Source organism: Myotis nattereri (assembly GCF_964212035.1).
Source record: "Myotis nattereri genome assembly, chromosome: 17".
NCBI lineage: Eukaryota > Metazoa > Chordata > Mammalia > Chiroptera > Vespertilionidae > Myotis > Myotis nattereri.
Genome location: NC_138092.1, coordinates 7,143,264 through 7,161,536, shown reverse-complemented (window position 1 = coordinate 7,161,536; position 18,273 = coordinate 7,143,264). Strand labels below are relative to the sequence as shown.

At 37.9% G+C, this 18,273-nt stretch overlaps 1 protein-coding gene across 2 annotated transcripts in view; it reads left to right on the top strand.

Annotated features, from left to right (window-relative positions):
* The window catches only part of SNTG1 (syntrophin gamma 1), a 107,783-nt gene that overhangs the window by 34,647 nt on the left and 54,863 nt on the right, over positions 1 to 18,273 (top strand). The window contains exons 5-6 of one of the 2 annotated variants that reach the window (XM_081110881.1): positions 4,736 to 4,846; positions 14,591 to 14,644. In XM_081110881.1, the coding sequence (XP_080967007.1) occupies positions 14,618 to 14,644 (27 nt within the window). In that variant the 5' untranslated portion in view covers positions 4,736 to 4,846; positions 14,591 to 14,617. The remainder of the gene's footprint in view (positions 1 to 4,735; positions 4,847 to 14,590; positions 14,645 to 18,273) is intronic. The other variant, XM_081110880.1, reaches the window with a different exon arrangement.

The window sequence follows — 18,273 nt, the reverse complement described above, 5'->3', positions numbered from 1 at the left end:
TGGCCATTTATTACCTACTTAGACTTTCCCAGTATCACATGCTATTCTATTTGCTTTCCCTTCATCATTGTGCTAAGTATCCTATACTGTAAACCCTGACAGAGTTCCAAGAAAGGTGACGTATAAGTGAAGAAAGAGAGAAATACAGTTGTAAGGAGAGTAATGACAATTCATCTGAGCGTTCCTGTTGTCATCCTCAAAGCACCTTCTCCTACAATCACAAAGAATAAATATTTTTTATTGAACTATATCTGGATGCATTTCAAACAAATGATACAGGTATATATCATTTCCTCCCATGTGTTTTTTTTTTAAAGAATTCCTTTATGGAGAAGCAAGAAATTTGAATTGATATTCTTTTGAGAGAAGATGAAGAGGAGGAATAGTAAACGGTCTTAAAACACATAGCCTACTCTTTTCTGATTCTTTGAAATAAGAACTATTTTGAAACAATACGCCTCAGCATGCACTGTTAGTGGGTTTTTATAGTCTCTTCCCTGATCTGTAGAATTTTACTTATGCCTCCCCCATGGTTTATTCATGATCACATTTGACTACATTTAAAGCTAGGTTGGCTTCACACTTTAATGGAAAATTTCCCAGGAGCAAGAGCAAACTGGGTCTATTGTGTGAGCAGATGTCCTAGCTGGAGTGCTTACCACTGCTTTGTGCTTGCTGACCTCCATGCTTGGCTAGAGGACAGCTCTGTCTTCCTGGACATCTTTTTATTGCCAGAACAAAATCACTGTAATATAAATACTTGATAATTGAACAGGTAAACTTAATGCTGTTGCTGCTTTTCTGTGCTTTGAGGATGTTTGAGGCATCTGACCTTGCACTTTGATGAGTCTTTTCATGGTCTGTCCCCTCTTTGTGTTACACATTGCACCTATCCACAGGATGCAGCTTCTGTTGGCCCATTTGCCTTCAAAATTGTTAATCAAATTCTCAGTATTTTCAGGCATGTTTGAGATGGTAGAGCCACTGGCTGCATTGGTAAAACAGTGTGTCAAGAGTGTGTAGTAGATAAAAACTGTGCTTGCCTCCTCCCCAGATCATAGACATCAAAATTACAGCTAAACTACACAATAACCATCATTGAGAACTGCCTGCAATCTTACTGAACAGAGTACTATAACTAAGGATGTATAAGAGAAGCCATGTCGAGACTGTTAGGAGGGATGCAGACATGGAACAAGCTGGTCCCACACCAAAAATTAAAAATTCTGAGGGATATCTTGGCTGCAGAGGTCCCTCTGAGGAGACAGGGGAGTTAGCCCCACACCATGTTCCCTACCTCAGGGCTTCAATGCTGGAAAGAGAAGTCAGCATAACGTTTGGCTGTGAAAACCAGTGGGGATTTTGGCTGAGTGAGATAGAGGGCTGCTGGACCCCCAGGCAGTTCCTCTTAAAGGGACCACAGACAGACTTACTTGCTGATAGACTAGCTTGCTCTGGAGCAGCAGCTCAAAAAGCACACAGGAACATGCAGAAGAGGAACTGAATTGTAGGACTTCAGGGTGAGGGCTGGGGGGAGGTAACTTTCTCCTAGACAGAATTGCAGGCAGAAGTAATGGTTCCTTTGTTGAGTTCTCGTCCCACCCCCAGCCTGAAGGAGCAGGCAGGCACCATATCTGAATCTCCATGGACTTAGCTAACACTGTTCACCCCGCCTCACCCAATTTGTGAGCCCAACCCATGATGCTTCCAGTGGTTTTTCCATACAAACATCACGTCTTGGTTTGTGCTGCAGACTTTTCTAAAATCTCTCAAAGTTTCACAAACCCCATGTAAGGAGGGTATGTCTCAGTATGCTTGATACATTTTTCTAAGTAGCCCCAAGCCTAAGACCAGTGGCAGCCAGTCAGTTTGGAGTTTGGCCCAGCATAAGTGGCAACTATCTGTAGGTCACTTTGTAGCTCATACCAAGATGGGCCCAAGTAATGGCTGATCTTGGTCCACCTAGAGACCCTCTCAAAAGGATCAAGAATCAACATACCCAGTGGCCAGACCCTACTAGATACTCCCATCAGTTCCACATATAACACACCCAAAGAGCAGATTCAGCAGGCCCAAGAGCCATGCTTCAGTGAATCTTGTTCAGTAGAATCAGACCTTACACAACACTTCTCTATTGTAGTCATGGCCAGTCCTTCTAGCCAATCAGCATGAGGGTCATTCCCTCCCACTGGAATACCACCAGAACTCAAGGCTCAACTACAACAGGAGGGCATACACAGCCCACATGGGAGAGTGTACCTAGAGTGTCTGCCTCTGGTGAACAGAGAGGCTGTGCTACTGGACCCTACAGGATATCTACTAGCTTGGGCAACTCTACCAAACCCCAGAGATGTAGGAGCTCTATCTAATACATTGAAATATACAGGGAGGTTGCCAAACTGAAGAGACAGAAAAACATATCTCAAATAAAAGAACAGAACAATACATCAGAAAAAGACTAAATGAAATGGAGACAAGCATTCTATCAGATGCAGATTTCAAAACACTGGTTGTAAGGATGGTCAATTAACTTAGGGGAAGAATTGTTGGTCTCAGTGAGAACTACAATCGAGAGATAGGAAACATAAAAGTGGAGATAAAAAACATAAAAAAGAACTAGTCAGAAATAAAGATTAGAATAACTAAAATGAAAACTGCATTAAAGAATAGATGAAGCAGAGGAACAAATCAGCATTTTGGAAGATAAAGTAGCAGAACCTCCAATTAGACCAGCAAAAAGGAAAAAATAATCCAAAAATGAAGATAATTTAAAGAACTTCTGGGATTTCAAGCATACTAACATTTACAGCATAGGGGTACCAGACGGAGGAGAGAAAGAGCAAGGAATTAAAACCCTATTTGAAGAAATAATGCCAAAAATTTCCCAAACCTGGTGAAGGAAGTAGACATACATGTTCAGGAAACACAGAGTTCCAAACAAGATTAACTCAAAGAGCCTCACACCAAGACACATCATAATTTAAATGTCAAACTTAAAGGCAAAGAGAGAATCCTAAAAGCAGCAACAGAAAAGCAGTTAGTTACCTACAAGGGAACTTCCATAAGGCTGTCAGCTGAATTTTATAGGCCAGAGGGATTGACACAATAATTTCTTAGTAATGACAACCATGGACCTGCAACCAAAATTACACTAGTCAGCAAAGCTATCATTTAGAATTGAAGGACAGATAAAGAACTTCCCAGACAAGAAAAAGCTAAGGTAGTTCATCACCACCAAATCAACATTCAAGAATTTTAAATGGATTTCTTTAACAAGTTATAAAAAACAAAAAGAAAGAAAATATCGACAACATGAATAATAAAATGCCCAAAACTACATTCCTATCAATAAATACTTTAAATGTAAATGGATTAAATGCCCCAAACAAAAGACATAGAGTGGCTGAATAGATAAGGAAACACGACCCATACTTACACTGCCTTGAAGAGACCTACATCGGATCAAAGGGAAGGGAAACTATATTTCATGCAAATGGAAACAAAGAAACAAACAAAAAAAAGTCGGCGTATACTTACATGAGACAAAATAGACTTTAAAACAAAGCCTATAACAAGAAGCTAAGAAGAACTCAACAATTACACTTCTGGGTATTTCTCTAATTTGAAAAGACATACGCATTCATGTTTATTGCAGCATTTTTTGCAATGGCCAGGATATGGAAGAAATCTAAGTGTCCACTGATGTGTGAATGAAGGAAGAAGAGGAGATATAGATATAGATATAGATTAGATATAGATATAGATAGTGTTACTCACCCAAAAAGAATGAAATCTTGCCATCTGCAATCCTCAAACTGCACCCAGTGTGCAGTTGCTCCTTTTATGTCAGGACATTTGAGGCATTTATTGCTAAATGATGACAGTACTGTCAGGAAAGAGCTCGGATACAGAATAGCACAGTTGGAGCAGCTGTTTTCCTCTGAAGTACAATTACTTTTTTTCCTCAGAACCAATGTGATCATTTTAACAGGTCCATTTCTTCTATGTGCTCAGGTTGTAAATGTATATCAATGTGTAGCCTAACACAAATACATAAGATCTATTCCGTTTGCTGTCAACTGACAGCTTGAAGTTGCCTCAGATATAAAAATATTGCCCCTAAAATAAACTAAAGTGTTGGTAACAAACCTCTGAAGATGACAGACATGAACAATGATAATCAGAACAAAAACGATAAAAAGGAAAGTTAAATGCAGGAAAACTATTTTTGAAAAGACACTGCTAACTTTGTAAAAACATAACATTTTAATGCTTTTGGAAGTCTTCCAACTATTTTCCTAATCCATAACTTACAGAAAGGCTGACCTCACCTTCCTCGTGAGTCTGTGCCTAATTTAGCTGTCTCACTGCGCCATATCTTAAATGATGGCTAGTGTTGCACACTTCCAGGAATATTTTAAGACATGAAACAGGTTAAGCTCTAGAGTCAGATTGCTGGCTTCAGATGCTGACCTCACGGCTTCATCGCTGTGGGACCTGAGACATGGGAATGATATTGTTTCCCTCTGCTCTGAGATTTATCCAGGGGTTTCTTCTCAACTTGCTGTCTTGTCCCCAGCGGTTCTGTGTATTCGTGTTCTACCTCCATTTGTACGTTTGAAGAGATGTCGCTCGTTTGTCAGTGCCACTCATTTTGTGGCGTTGGTGGAGGCTTTGTGAGGTTCTCCTTGATGATCTGAACCAATTGGCTATTTTTCTTCTTGTCTTTGTACAGTAATTTGGTTCTGTACCACTTATCACATGAACCCGAGTTATAGTCTGCCACCTCAGCACGGATGAGAGGATGTCTGTGCACCCCCAGCCTCGGCAGAGTTCCATGCACATGGTAAACCTACATTACGTTTGTTTGTTGAAGTAAAGGAATGATGTATAAATGATTGTCCTAATAAATATCAGAGACATTTATTAAATTCGTGTATTGTAATCATCAGAGTTTGTGTGTATACTGACCTTATCATTTGCCAGGCACACGTATCCTGCAATAGGAATCGAAGGCCTGGGACAGTTAAATAACTGCATAGTGATGACCCAAGGAGTGGTAGAAATGCACTTGAAACCCAAGTGGAGACTGAGTTTGTACTCTTCCCTATTGAATGTCTCTTACCCTATCGACATAACTAAGGAAATAACTGTGTTAACTTCTTGTATTTATTATGTGCCAGGCATTATAAATGTTCCTTTGGGAACATTAACGCTTTTTACTAGACCTCTTTTTATTCTTCAGCTTCATCAGATCAGAAATGTGAGATTCCATACTTCTGGTTTCTGTTCTGATATGTAGAGTTTAGAGGTCACCACAACCTTTCTCACAGTAAGGAAAAAGCCGAGAAAACTGTAAGCCAGTGTTTCTTATCCCTTAGGAAACTGTAGTCACAGAGAAAACTTCCATCCCCCCAAATGGAAGCAGAAAGTGGTAGGAAAATTGAAATTGTAATTGACAAATTATTGGAAGTTCATTGTAGACTAGCTTGAGAGTTTAATACCCCTAGGGGTTCGGCCTTCAGAAGGCCACTGAGCGATCATGAGTTTTATCTCCAGGAGCTCCACCAGTTTCTCAGAGTAATGAACAGAGAAAAATGCTCATTTACTTCCTGCAGTGCAAGGGGAAAAGTAACTATTTGGAAATACACCAGGAACATTTATTTTTTTTAATTAACAAAAGTCTTCCCTCATGAAAAACTACTTAGAGACTAACAAACACAGGAAAAGGAAGATTCCAACCTCCAGACCCCTCACGCTCTCCTGTCTCATCTAAGGGCAGGAAGAGCAGAAAAGCTGAGGAGTATGTGTGAAGGTCACAGCTCAGTGGCACAAGATCACTAAGAGACTGCAGCTTAAATCAGAGGATTATGGAATGTCCCCACCCCCTCCAGAATTTAGCACCATATCCACAAGGCTCCAGTTAAATAACAGTGGATTCAAGCTGAGAGAATGTCCAGAAACAGACTGTATTTAAGAAAAAAATCTGTAGGAAAAGCCCAAACTGATAGGAAATAAAAATAAAGAAAGTAGAGGAAATTGATACCTTGGACATCTGTAGCTAAGGAAATGAAAATAAAGAAAGTAGAGGAAATTGATACCTTGGACATCTATAGCTCCAGCAAACAGTAAACATCAGAAAAACATAAACAGTCACACTGAAGTTTCTTTTTACCTATATATCATGTCCAGCTTTGAACAAATATTCACAAAGCATACTAAAAGACAAAACAAAAGCGTGTTTGACAATAAAGAACAAGCAAAACAATGCAAATCAGATGCACAGAGATTTTGGAATTATCAGAATGTGAGTTTAAAATTATTATAATATGCGGAGGAATATAATGGAAAAGAGTGGATATCATGTAATATCAGATGAGTACTATAATCAGAAACATGGAAATTACAGTAGAGAATCAAAAGTAAAAGCTAGAGATAAAAAACAGAACACTATGACAGACCTGAATAATGCCTTTGATGGGCTTATAAGAGACTGAAAAGAGATAAAGAAAAAAAACTAATAATCTTGACAATATGTCATTAGAAAATCTCAAATTGAAAAATCAATTAAAAAAATAGAACAGAGTATCCCAGAACTCTGAGACAATTTCAAGATATGCAACAAAAATAACAGGAGTACCAGAAGAAGAAGAAACATAGGAAGGAACAGCTGAAATATTGAAGTAATAATGGCTGAGTATTTTCCACAATTAATGACAGACTGAAACTACAGATCCAGGAAGTTCAGAGAACACCAAACAGAATCAATACTAAGAAAAAAAATCTACCCCTAAACCCAACACCTGCAAATTGTATAAAACCAAAGATGAAGAGAAAATTTTTGAAAGAAACCATAGGTAAAAACAAAACCAAAAACACCAAGAATAAGAATCACACCAGACTTTTCTTCAGAAAATATGTAAGCAAGAAGACAGTGGAGTAAATACAGGGTGTCCAAAAAAATAATGTATACACACTTTAACAGCTGACAGCTCAATTTTGACAATGAAATGTATTTTAATAAACATTGCCTTTATAATTATTCAAAGTGTATACATTTTTGGGATGCCTTATACTTAACTATTGAGAATAATGAAAACACCAAACTAGAGTTCTATATCCAGTGGAATTTTCCAGTCTGAGTGAATCGTTGCTGTGTGAGCTTCCTGCTTGTGTTGCATCCAAGACCCACACCCTGGGCTTTGGCACATGCACATCCCTCTCTCTCTAGGCAGCCTTCCTGTCCTAGGCTGCAGAGAAGCTACTCTCCCTTAGGATTCCCTCGTACCCATTGCCCTTATCAACCATACTCTGCCAGTAGCGAGTCTCTCCCTCCCCTCAGCAACAGGGCTCAGGGCCCTGTACCATCACAGCCCACAAGGCGTGGGCGGTTGTGTTTTTCTCTGGTGTCCTTCACCAGAACCCTCAGAGGGCAGGGCTTTAGTCCTCTCCCTCTCTGCATTCCTGCATTGGTTGCTATCCAGGCATGCAGAAGTAAATCAATAAGTGCTAAGTTAAATTGAATCGCAATGGCAGACTAAGTGTACATACTGTCTCTGAGACATGCTTTATTGTGACTTTGAAGCAATATGAATTTTTAAAGCATCGGACACATTCCTGTTCTAAAGTAAGTTCAAAATGACATTGCAAAATCAATATAAATGTTCCTGGCATTGGGGAATTATCACTGTTATTTTATTACCGAGATGGATATATTTTATATGATATCAACATTATTCTCTGTGCAGTAAGCCTGGGCTTAAAAGGAAATTGACCAGCCTTGATACTGAAACACATTTTAATGCCATCGTTGCTTGATTGTACTGACAGTACATTCATACTAATCTGTATTTCTAGAATGATTTTCTCTTGTCACCTATGATTATTTCCAGTACATTAATAACTACTGAGTGATGTGATTTTAAAGACTATATAGAAATTTTATCTTGTCATTTTTAAAAATGATGGAATAGGGTTAATAAGAAAAAAATGTATAGAGGATGAACTCCAAAGCCAACTGTAAATAATTGCTGGATTACAATGATCACCATTTCCTTTCAATAACCCAGATGACTGACATTTGATTGTATCCACACTGAGTGTTTTGTAATTAAACGTTGTTCTTGTTTTCTCTTTTTATGGTGTTTTAGTACTTCCTTACTCTTTTAGAATCCAACCCCATTTTATTCATAAAAGCCTTTTGTAGCCACCTTAGCATAATGTGATATCTCTTTAAAATATGTATTGTGTGCCTACCATGTTGCAGGAGCTGGGGATCCTATGCTGGTTAGTGGGGAGCAAGCCTCCTTTAGGGGACCCAAGAACTATTTTCAAAAGCCCTTTGAATTTTATTGGAATGACAGTTAAAGAAACATTGGATTGCTGTGTAACTTGTGTTTCCGGTCATTTTCAGTTTGTTTGGAAGAATTCTCACACTCTTGTATCTTTAGTGTTCATTAGAGGTGTGTGTGTGTGTGTGTGTGTGTGTGTGTGTGTGTGTAAGTTAATTGACTACTAGAGGAGAAAGCAAAGGTCAGGACCCTTATCTTCACATCTCTTCAGGAAATACCCTAAGACCGCATGAGAGAAAGAGTTCCATGTTTTCATTTGATGAACTAAAAGAGAGATTCTAATAAGTTTAAGGATGGATAATTCCAGAGACAATTAATCCAGGACCCGCATTTGCATTTCAAGATTCCTGATGAGGTCTGCCATGATAAAGACCCTAGAAAACCTTGACCAAATAATGCTATGTTCAACTATCATAACTTAATTCTTAAAGAAATTTCCTTATGATTATTTGAATAATTTAAATCACTGTAAATTACCAAATGGCTTTACTGTAAGTATAAAAAAGATAATTCGTTCTTATCAGCATTGAGTTTAATGCTTTGCTAGTTTTCACCGATTTCAAATTCAATAAATAAATTAACATATTGTACTAAGGAAAATGACCACCTTCTATACAGATATGGCAATGTTTTTTAAACCTTGATTAATCATTCAAGTTCAAACCATCAGGTGTGACAATAGAACATTTTCCAGCCTGACATTTTTATTTCTTATTATTGTATCTGCGAATCTGTAGATAGTTGGAGATTTCTTTGCCTCTCAGTATTTTAAGAGCAATATTAGTATTCTGTGACCTCAAAAGTGGCCTCCTGACCTCCTCATCGCTGATTATCCACAGATTCATCACCACAATGCACTGCAATGTCGGTCAAAGTAATAATTTTTGCCTTCCAATTACAGAATGTCCTAGGTCTATCCTTTTGCCTTTGCTTTCATAACTGAAGCTGTCAGCTAGTTCTTTCCTTGCATACGGACGTCCAAATTACTCAGACTCGTCACACCTTTTATTCCGTTTTTTTCTCAGTCTTAATCTGAGTTCACTGCCTTAGGCCATGAAGCACTCCCCCCTCGACAGGGCCTTTAGATCTCCGACAGTAACACGCTTCATACTCTTCAGTTCACAGGCCGCGCTCTGCCCTCGGCTGATTCACCAGCACACATTGGACATCTGGACTGGAGCTGAATGTTCTAGTGCTCGATGCAGTTTGCTTTCTGGGTCAGCACATTGTGAACTGTGGCATTTAAGTGGTCCTAAATGGACTTCGCCTTGCATATTATAATGCCATATAACCCTGGCTTAGCTCCAATTTTTATCTCTGTTTTTCCTTATTGTTCCCAATGTGATCATCTTTTTCAAGAAAGCTTGCTTCGAGCTAGTCTTGCATCAATGATAGCAGTAATGTTTTCCACTCTCAAAGTGAATCTCTTAAATAAAAGATGCCACTGTCTTGCAAATGAAAACAAATCTGTGCTAAACTAAATGTGTGAAAAAATGTAGCTCAACTCTCCTTGTCCTAACCACTTTTTTAAAATATCTGTCAGCATGATGAGAAAAAACGTTAAGGTAGAAAGCATCCAAATTAAGAATTTCAAAATATTTCAAGGTATTTTTCTAGTTACTTTGCTCCATTCTGTTGGCTTCTTTCAATCCTTATTTTACATTTAAACCTATAGTCTTTCATTCTCTTCTACTTTTGCACTGTGATGCCTTTCTTCTGTCTTCTCATATGATTGTATTACAGATTTTTTCTGACTACATTGATACCCAATTAATTTATTGAATGTTTATGTTTAATAACAACAACAGACTGTTGAATCTCAGAGGGAAGGCGGGGGTGGTTGGGTGAGTGGGAAGAGATCAACCAAAGAACTTGTATACATATATGCATAACCCACGGACACAGACAATAGTGTGGTGAAGGCCTGGGGTGGGGGCAGGGTGGGCTAGAAGAAGGTCAATGGGGAGGGGGGACAGGGACATATGTAATACTTTTAACAATAAGGATTAAAAAAAAACAAATAAACAACCACAACAACAAAATAAAAAAGATTTTTTTTAAGAAACGTAAGCCTTTGTGTAGAAGAGTTAGTAGGATACATTAGTGAATGACTCAATTCTAATTTTTAATGAATGTCATAACCAACAACTATTATTAGCCAGTGCTACTATTCATGCAGAATATACTATACACACACCCACGCAGCTAGATCATCACTACTATGGATATTTCAGTTTTCCCTCTGATCAAACTAAATTGGGCACAGACTTGGCAGGTTTTACATATACTATGCAACTCATCACCGTTTCCAAGATATTTACTACACAGTTTGACATGTGGTTTTATATATTACATACGAATCTCCCAGACACCTGGGTTGCTCAGCATCTACCTGATAGGTCAGTTTTCTATCAACATCTGGCAGGTCATGGGTTTTCTTTTTCCCCATGTTTTTCCTCTTGAAGAAAGGCACTTACCAGGTTTACTGTGGTTGCTGTGTGGTTTCCTGGAAAGCTTTGCTGGGTTATAATTTTTCCTCCGACACGTTTAAGAAAGTATGGCATGTTGCTTTTTATTGAATCCCAAGTGCACGTCCTATGCTTTATCTCATATACCTCTTCAAGGATGCTTGAATACCAAATAGCCATCAGAAGAAAGTATATCACCTCCCTCCAGAGCAAAGGGCAAGCATGCTTAATGCCCAGCATAAGAAAGAATGCCTTGCCCTAACCGGTTTGGCTCAATGGATAGAGCGTCAGCCTGTGGACTCAGGGGTCCCAGGTTCGATTCCAGTTAGGGGCATGTACCTTGGTTGCGGGCACATCCCCAGTAGGGAGTGTGCAGGAGGCAGCTGATTGATGTTTCTCTCTCATCGATGTTTCTAACTCTCTATCCCTCTCCCTTCCTCTCTGTAAAAAATTAATAAAATATATTTTTAAAAAAGAATATGCAGTATTTCTGCAGAGCAGAAGGAAGGATGTTTATCGCCTACTATAAAATATTTGGATTCCCTGAGCCCAAGGTTTCTTTACTATAATGCAACCCACTCTATGTGTTCTTGCCCATCTGGACCTATCTGTGTCACCTCCGTGGGACATGGGGACAGGGAGAGCTTATGCTACTTGCTGTGCTGGGAGTAAATTCTTAATCTCTGACCAGGAATCTCATGTTCTGTCAGAACCTCGACAGTCGGTCAGGCTAAATTTAGCTTGCAAATAAGTTGTTCGTTTGTAAAATCTCAGACTCTTTCAACAGCCAGGACATTGACTAATTATTATTATCTTACAATTATCTTAGCCATTGTTAATAATTAAGAAGCCATTTATAAAATATTTAGAATTACAGATATTTTAATATAAATTGGATTGTTTGCATAAGAGTTCTATTTCTGTTGCCCACTACTGTAGTTTTGTTTAAAATGAATGACATCTATTCACCTTAGCCTCATGTTGTTTGCAAGGGATCAGTAACAAAAAAAAATAATTAAAAATATGTATATTTGAAGATGTCATGCTTAGTTTCTTCCGACAAATAATTAGAAAATTATTTATAAGCATGTAAATTTTTGCCAAATTTGTAATTTGAATTTAACACATAGGTCAGATGTCATTAAAATATTGATTGAAAAAATATATAAATTGCTAGACAAAACAAACAAACTAAATCAAAACACACACACAAAAAAGATTTTAAAAATCCATTATATTTCTGCATGGAAAAAATACCTATAGTATGAAAAAATAGGGAATAATTGTCTTCTTGTCTTTAATAGATGACCCCCCAGAAAACAATTATCCCTATTTTTTCATACTATAGAAGATTGTTCATGCACCTCAGAAAAACAGTTAGTATCCAAATTTAATAGGGGAATAACAGGAAAGCAAAGCAATGCTCTCAAATGTTTCAAGTAAAATTACAATAAATTATAATTGAAAATGAACACTTTGAAAAAATATTTGGCACCTCATCTGTTTTTCTTCAGATAATTTTGCTCTCAGCTTTATACAAATATTAAAGACACCTGTTGCTCATATTTGCTTTGAGAATGCAATAGCACAATGTGAAAATGCTTGGGAAAATCACAACCATTAACAAAAGCGTGGCTAACTCCCCTTTACTCTTTGTTGATGATTTATTTAAGATTTAATCATTACAATGCATAATTGCATATTTGTTGGCAAACAAACTCTTTAATCCAACAGAATTTTCTTTTAATGATTTTCATCAAAAGTTTCTAGATTAGGCCTAGCCAGTTGTCTCGGTGGATAGAGCGTTGGCCTGCGGACTGAAGGGTCCCAGGCTCAATTCTGGTCAAGGGCACATGCCACGGTTGTGTGCTTGATTCCCAGTAGGGGGCATGCAGGAGGCAGCTGATCAATGATTCTCTCTCATCATTGATGTTTCTATCTCTCTCTCCCTCTCCCTTTCTGTCTAAAAAATCAATAAAAATATTTTTTTAAAGTTATTAGATTAAGTTACTATCCAAAAAGTTATACCACTATATATTTGCATAAATATATGTCTGAGATATTTTTTTATGTGTAAATGCATATATATGTATATAATTTCAAGCAATGCCTAAGTATGACTATGCATATATTTACATTACAAACATAAGTAATATCCAAAGATACAAAATGCATATTTGCATCCCAGACATTTTTTATTACTGAAAGAAAAAACACAATGAATTCTTGACCTATAAGATATCTTTTTAGTTTTATAAGAACCCTTTAATTTTTGTGTTGTAGTTTATCTTAGATTTTCCTAAATATTACATGTAACTTTTTCTGGGCTCTTGGTTTCTTAAAACTATCACCTCCAAAGGATTTGAGGAGAAATGTAATGTACTTTGCCACCTTTGTCAGACACAATTCTTTTATAATGCATTATGACACCATGGAGTCATATCTCCAAACCACTGCATTGTAAACATGGATATTCTTATGGATCTATTCAGGTGGATCTAGAGACTGACTACTTTTATCCATTAAGTGGTACTCTTCTCATATAATAGAGCCAGTTTGAATTTTGAAAAATGTGTTTTTCTCCCAGGTGGGTGTGTTTAGGAAGAATCTGAACTCTAAATTCTTTATTCTGGGGCTTGTCAAAAGTTTCTTGCCTTTGGACTTTATAAAATCATAGGCTTTAGAAACTCTTTAAGAAATTAATGTATAAATGCTTTTTAAAAGTTATATCTGGGCATGAAATTACAAGAATGGGAACAGTAATTCAATTTAGTTACTGTTGATAAATGGTCAATCTCTTCTTTCAGAGGCAATAGTAATAATCCAATGACAATATAAGTGAATGTCTTACTCTGTTTCACCCACAAACACTTATTCATTAATATCATGCAATAGAAAATTATAAAGAAGGACAAAATAGTGTACTGTTGTAAATACCAGAGGAGGAGTTTTCAAGAGTATAAAGTCTTCTCTTTTGTAATTCACCATATGTTTTACTTTGAAATCTTTTTTCCATATGCCATTTCATTTTGGCTCTGCATTTTCATAGTGTTAGAATGTCAATTTTCTACGATAACTTACTTTTATTAACTTACGTCGTTAAAACTCTCTAATAGCACTTAAAAACAAACTTTACATGTTATTTTTATACATTTCAGTGCAGGTCCACCATTTAGATACTCTAGTGACCATACAATGAATATGTGTGACATATTTTATACATCGATTATCTTAATATTATTCATTCTGATAAATAGCTTGTTTCCTTACATCATCCTGTTTGTGATTAAAATGTTAAGTTCCAGGGAGACTCATTCATGCGTGTCACTTTTTAATTAAGAAGAGAAAGATCAGTCAACCTTTTTTCAAGAGATAACCACATGAAAGTCAACTTTTAATTACCCCTTTTGAAGCTTCGGTCCCAGTTGCTAACGGAGGTTCCAGAATGAAGGTTGGGAATGAGCTGCCACTTGAGAGAAGAGTTTCTCACATGCAGATCATGTCTGAATGCTGAGGGGGGCGGGGCAAGGAAAGAGACATTCCCCACCACACTGAGCCATGGCGGTGGGCTGATACTTGGTTACAGCAGGGACTCGGACGTGTTCCACCCTTCCTTCTCCCTTCCTTATACCCTGGGAGCTCTTGGTCCACACAGGGCACGGTAAACATCATCTGCCCCCAGCATCGGCTTCATCTTCTTACACGTCGGTAGCATTCTCCCCTCTTACACCGGATGCTGTGCTCAATGGCCAACCCTTTCTCTCTTTGCAGACGGAGTCCTTTGCGGTGCCATAGCACATGGATTTCAGGACTGCCTGTGAGGAGGTAGGTTACGTGGCTTTGGGCTCTTCAACTTTTGGCAAAACGGGAAGCCCTTGGGCTGCCTTTTTTATATAAGCGGACACGGTGTTTGGTGGAGGGATGAGGGATGGGTTTATTTTACGTCCAGAGTAGCCTCCGTTTCTGAAGACTAGAAAGCCAAAGGGCGCCTGGGGAAGGCGCAGGCATATTCACTCTTCCTTTAAGAAGGAGACGGGAGCATATTCGGCTTATTATGACGTCGCCCTGCTCCATAAACTAGCGCTGCGGGATTCCAGTGGTGGCAAGGTTGGAAGTCATTCTTTCACGTTAATGGTTATAACTCAGAAGTCATCGAAGGTCCCTTTCGGCACTAAAATTCTAGGATTTTATGACTTCAGTATTCTATAACTATTTCAATATAATTTAATTATTAATCCATGGCCATTCAGATTCTCTCCAGAACTGTCATCCCTCCTCAGTATGAGTGAGTGTCGTGACATTGCTCTTCCAAGGATAGTAAAGGGCACGCAAGTGTGCAGTCAGGAGAACCGGACTTGGGCCTCCAGGGACTGTAGCTATTCTATTTTCGGAAGAAATACTATCTTTTTTACCCAACAAAGGGCATTCAAAGCATCGTCTTCTCATTTTTCAGGTAAAATGCTAACATTCATAGGTTAAAATATTTCACACATTTGCCTAGAAGGTTTAAAATTTTTTTTTTAATTTTTAGACAAAACAACCCTAACTAGGTTACCTATGATCGAGTTAAAAACAAACCAGCAAAAAGCTTCCGTTATTAACATTTAGGAAGATTTTTTTTAAAATGAAATGTCATGTGTTAACATTCTTGCAAAAATATCTTTTAAAAAAGTGACCCAGTTTATTCATAGCTCAGAACCGAATTCTGAAAATGAGTTGCTTTTATATTTTTAAGGCTTATGTTTCTTACATTATAGTTATTGATTTACAAACCTCTCAATGCACTGAGTACTATAACGTACACATATTATTATAACAAAAGCTGCCTCATTCTCTCAGGACCAAAGCTTAAGCTCAAAGACTGGATTTTGCTTTCCAGGCAACTATCTAATAATGAGGGGACATTTTGCACATTATTTGCATGTGGAACGAATGAAACTTTGACTGCATTGGAAATGTGATGAGAAAAGCTTCTTTTTACTGTTTTAGTCCCTTGAACTTTCCCAAGGTGATCTTTTATGTCTCGTTGATGGGTAAAAATAATGTATGTAAGGCCTCTCAGGGAAAGGCCCCTCTCCCCTCCCCAACTGGAGCAGAGCATTATTTGTGAACGCTATTTCTTCCATTGCATTGGGTGGGGGTGGGTGGGGGGAGGGGGGGGGGGAGGCCTGATTGTACCGTGCCTTGAAAAATCAACAAATGAGAGTTCAAATGGTGTAACACTGTTCAAAACCGAAGAGCATCATGTGCCCGTGTCTTTATTCTGCTCACTGCGTTACTGCAGAGGAATTATCCTTTGCCACTGCTCAGCGAAATTATCATATATGCCTAATGCTTAAGCATCACTTGTATGATTTAATTTTATTTTTTCCAGTTTCCTCGCATGGTAGTGTCTCTGTTACTGGTTTTTAAGAGCTTGTTTATGGCTAAAGAGATGTTAACCATTTCACATGCATTGCAAATGAAATACCTTGTTTTTTGTTATTATTTTACTCTGGTGTCTTCCTCTTTGGTTGTATCAAATTTGTGTGTTAAATACTAGTGTAACCAAGTTCTGTTTAAAAGAAAAAATCAACAGATGTGCTCAACTCTGTTCACATGGCTTTGATATTATTTACGCCCTTCTGTCCGGATGCTGGCTTCTGGTTGAGAGCACATTATATGCATGAGAGACTTTTCTATGTGAAAAACAGAAAATTATGTTTTATCTGAGGAAACATGTAATTTGCTTTCCTTGAAATATCATCCTCCAGACATATCCATTGGAGTGATGCTTTAGAATAGATTAATGGACACAATTTAGTGAGTTCCCGCTGTGTATTTGTCTCACAGAGGAGGAAAGGACATCTGCAAAACCTTAATTTTCTTTGAAGTAGATGATAACCCTTAGGAAATAATTACAGGGTAATATCATATCAAATGGGATAGAGGGTGTAATGGTATGTATTAGTGCAAGGTATAAAGCAGTTTACAGAGAGAATTATCTTGGGAGGCTGCTTTATCTAAGCATATTCTTATCAACATTATCAAACATCCTTTTAAAGAAACACACCTCTAGCAATTCACATTAAATTTCTATTTCAAGAGAAAGCCTAGTATTATTTGCATGGAATTGGGTGTTCATTAAATACTAAGAACATAAATGCTTTCTATAAGCTTATCCCCTTCTCTAAATGAGCACTAAATCAATAATCATTAAAATGCAATTGCCAAAGTGGTCACTCTTCCTATGGATTTGGTGCAGAATAACAGCCAGAGACTATATGATGTCTCAAAAAAGGTTTCATTTTGTATCTCTGACCAATGGGAAGTCTAAGGGCAGGTGCTAGGGAGAAGCTGCTTATTTATTGGGGTGCATAGTATAACTCTGACCTGCTTCAGGGGGTGACAAGTTTAAAGCTACGTGGTACAAGTTTGGAAATCATCACCGGTTGTTTCAAATTCCCAAAACAGTGTGAAGCAAAACAGTGGATTGTGAATCAAGGAAAAAAAAAAAAAGAATCTGGGTCTCAAACCAGGCTCTGTTTTTGATTAAATGTATTAATTTAGGCAGTTAACATTGCCTCTTTACTTTTTAAATTTATCTTTATTGTTGGAAGTTTTACAGATGTCCCATCCCCCACCCCCCACCATTAACCCTCTTCACTCCCCACCCAGGCCTTCACCACACTATTATCTGTCATTGGGTTATGCATATATGCGTATAGGTTTTTGGTTTATTTCTTCCCAGCCTCTTTATCCTTGTCCCCTTATCTGTACAAAGTGTGTGTGTGTGTGTGTGTGTGTGTGTGAGTGTGAGTGTGTGTGTGAGTGTGTGTGAGTGTGTGTGTGAGTGTGTGTGTGAGTGTGTGTGTGTGAGTGTGTGTGTGTGAGTGTGTGTGTGAGTGTGTGTGTGAGTGTGTGTGTGTGAGTGTGTGTGTGAGTGTGTGTGTGTGTGTGTGTGTGTGTGTTGGTGACTAGAAATGATGAAATGGCAAAGGTTAGAGAAGATGTTTAGGGGGTTCATTTTCAGATTTAAAATTCCATGATAGAGGCAGAAAGTAGATTAACATGGTTGCCTAGGCCTGAGGAAGGGGCTGGAAAAATGGTGGCAATAGGTTTCTTTTTGGAGAAAATCGATTATAATGGTAGTTCTATAACTTAATATACAAAAGTTCCCATATTGAATTATATAATTTAAGGGTTGAATTCTATAGCATATAAATTGTAACTCAATAAAGCTGTTACAGAAACTCTATAATTAAATAAGTATTAAACAAACTGTTCATTAATTTTCTAACATAGTATAAAAACTACACTCTTCACTCTCCAAATGTTCGTGTCGATTTTCTGACATTGTCTCCATTACCGGGGGTCGGGGGGGACTTGATGTGAAATGGTTATCCCTTTCTCTGCACCTACGTTAGGTGTTTAGTCTCAGACTCATCAGAGTGTGTTTTCTGTAGCTCTGACGT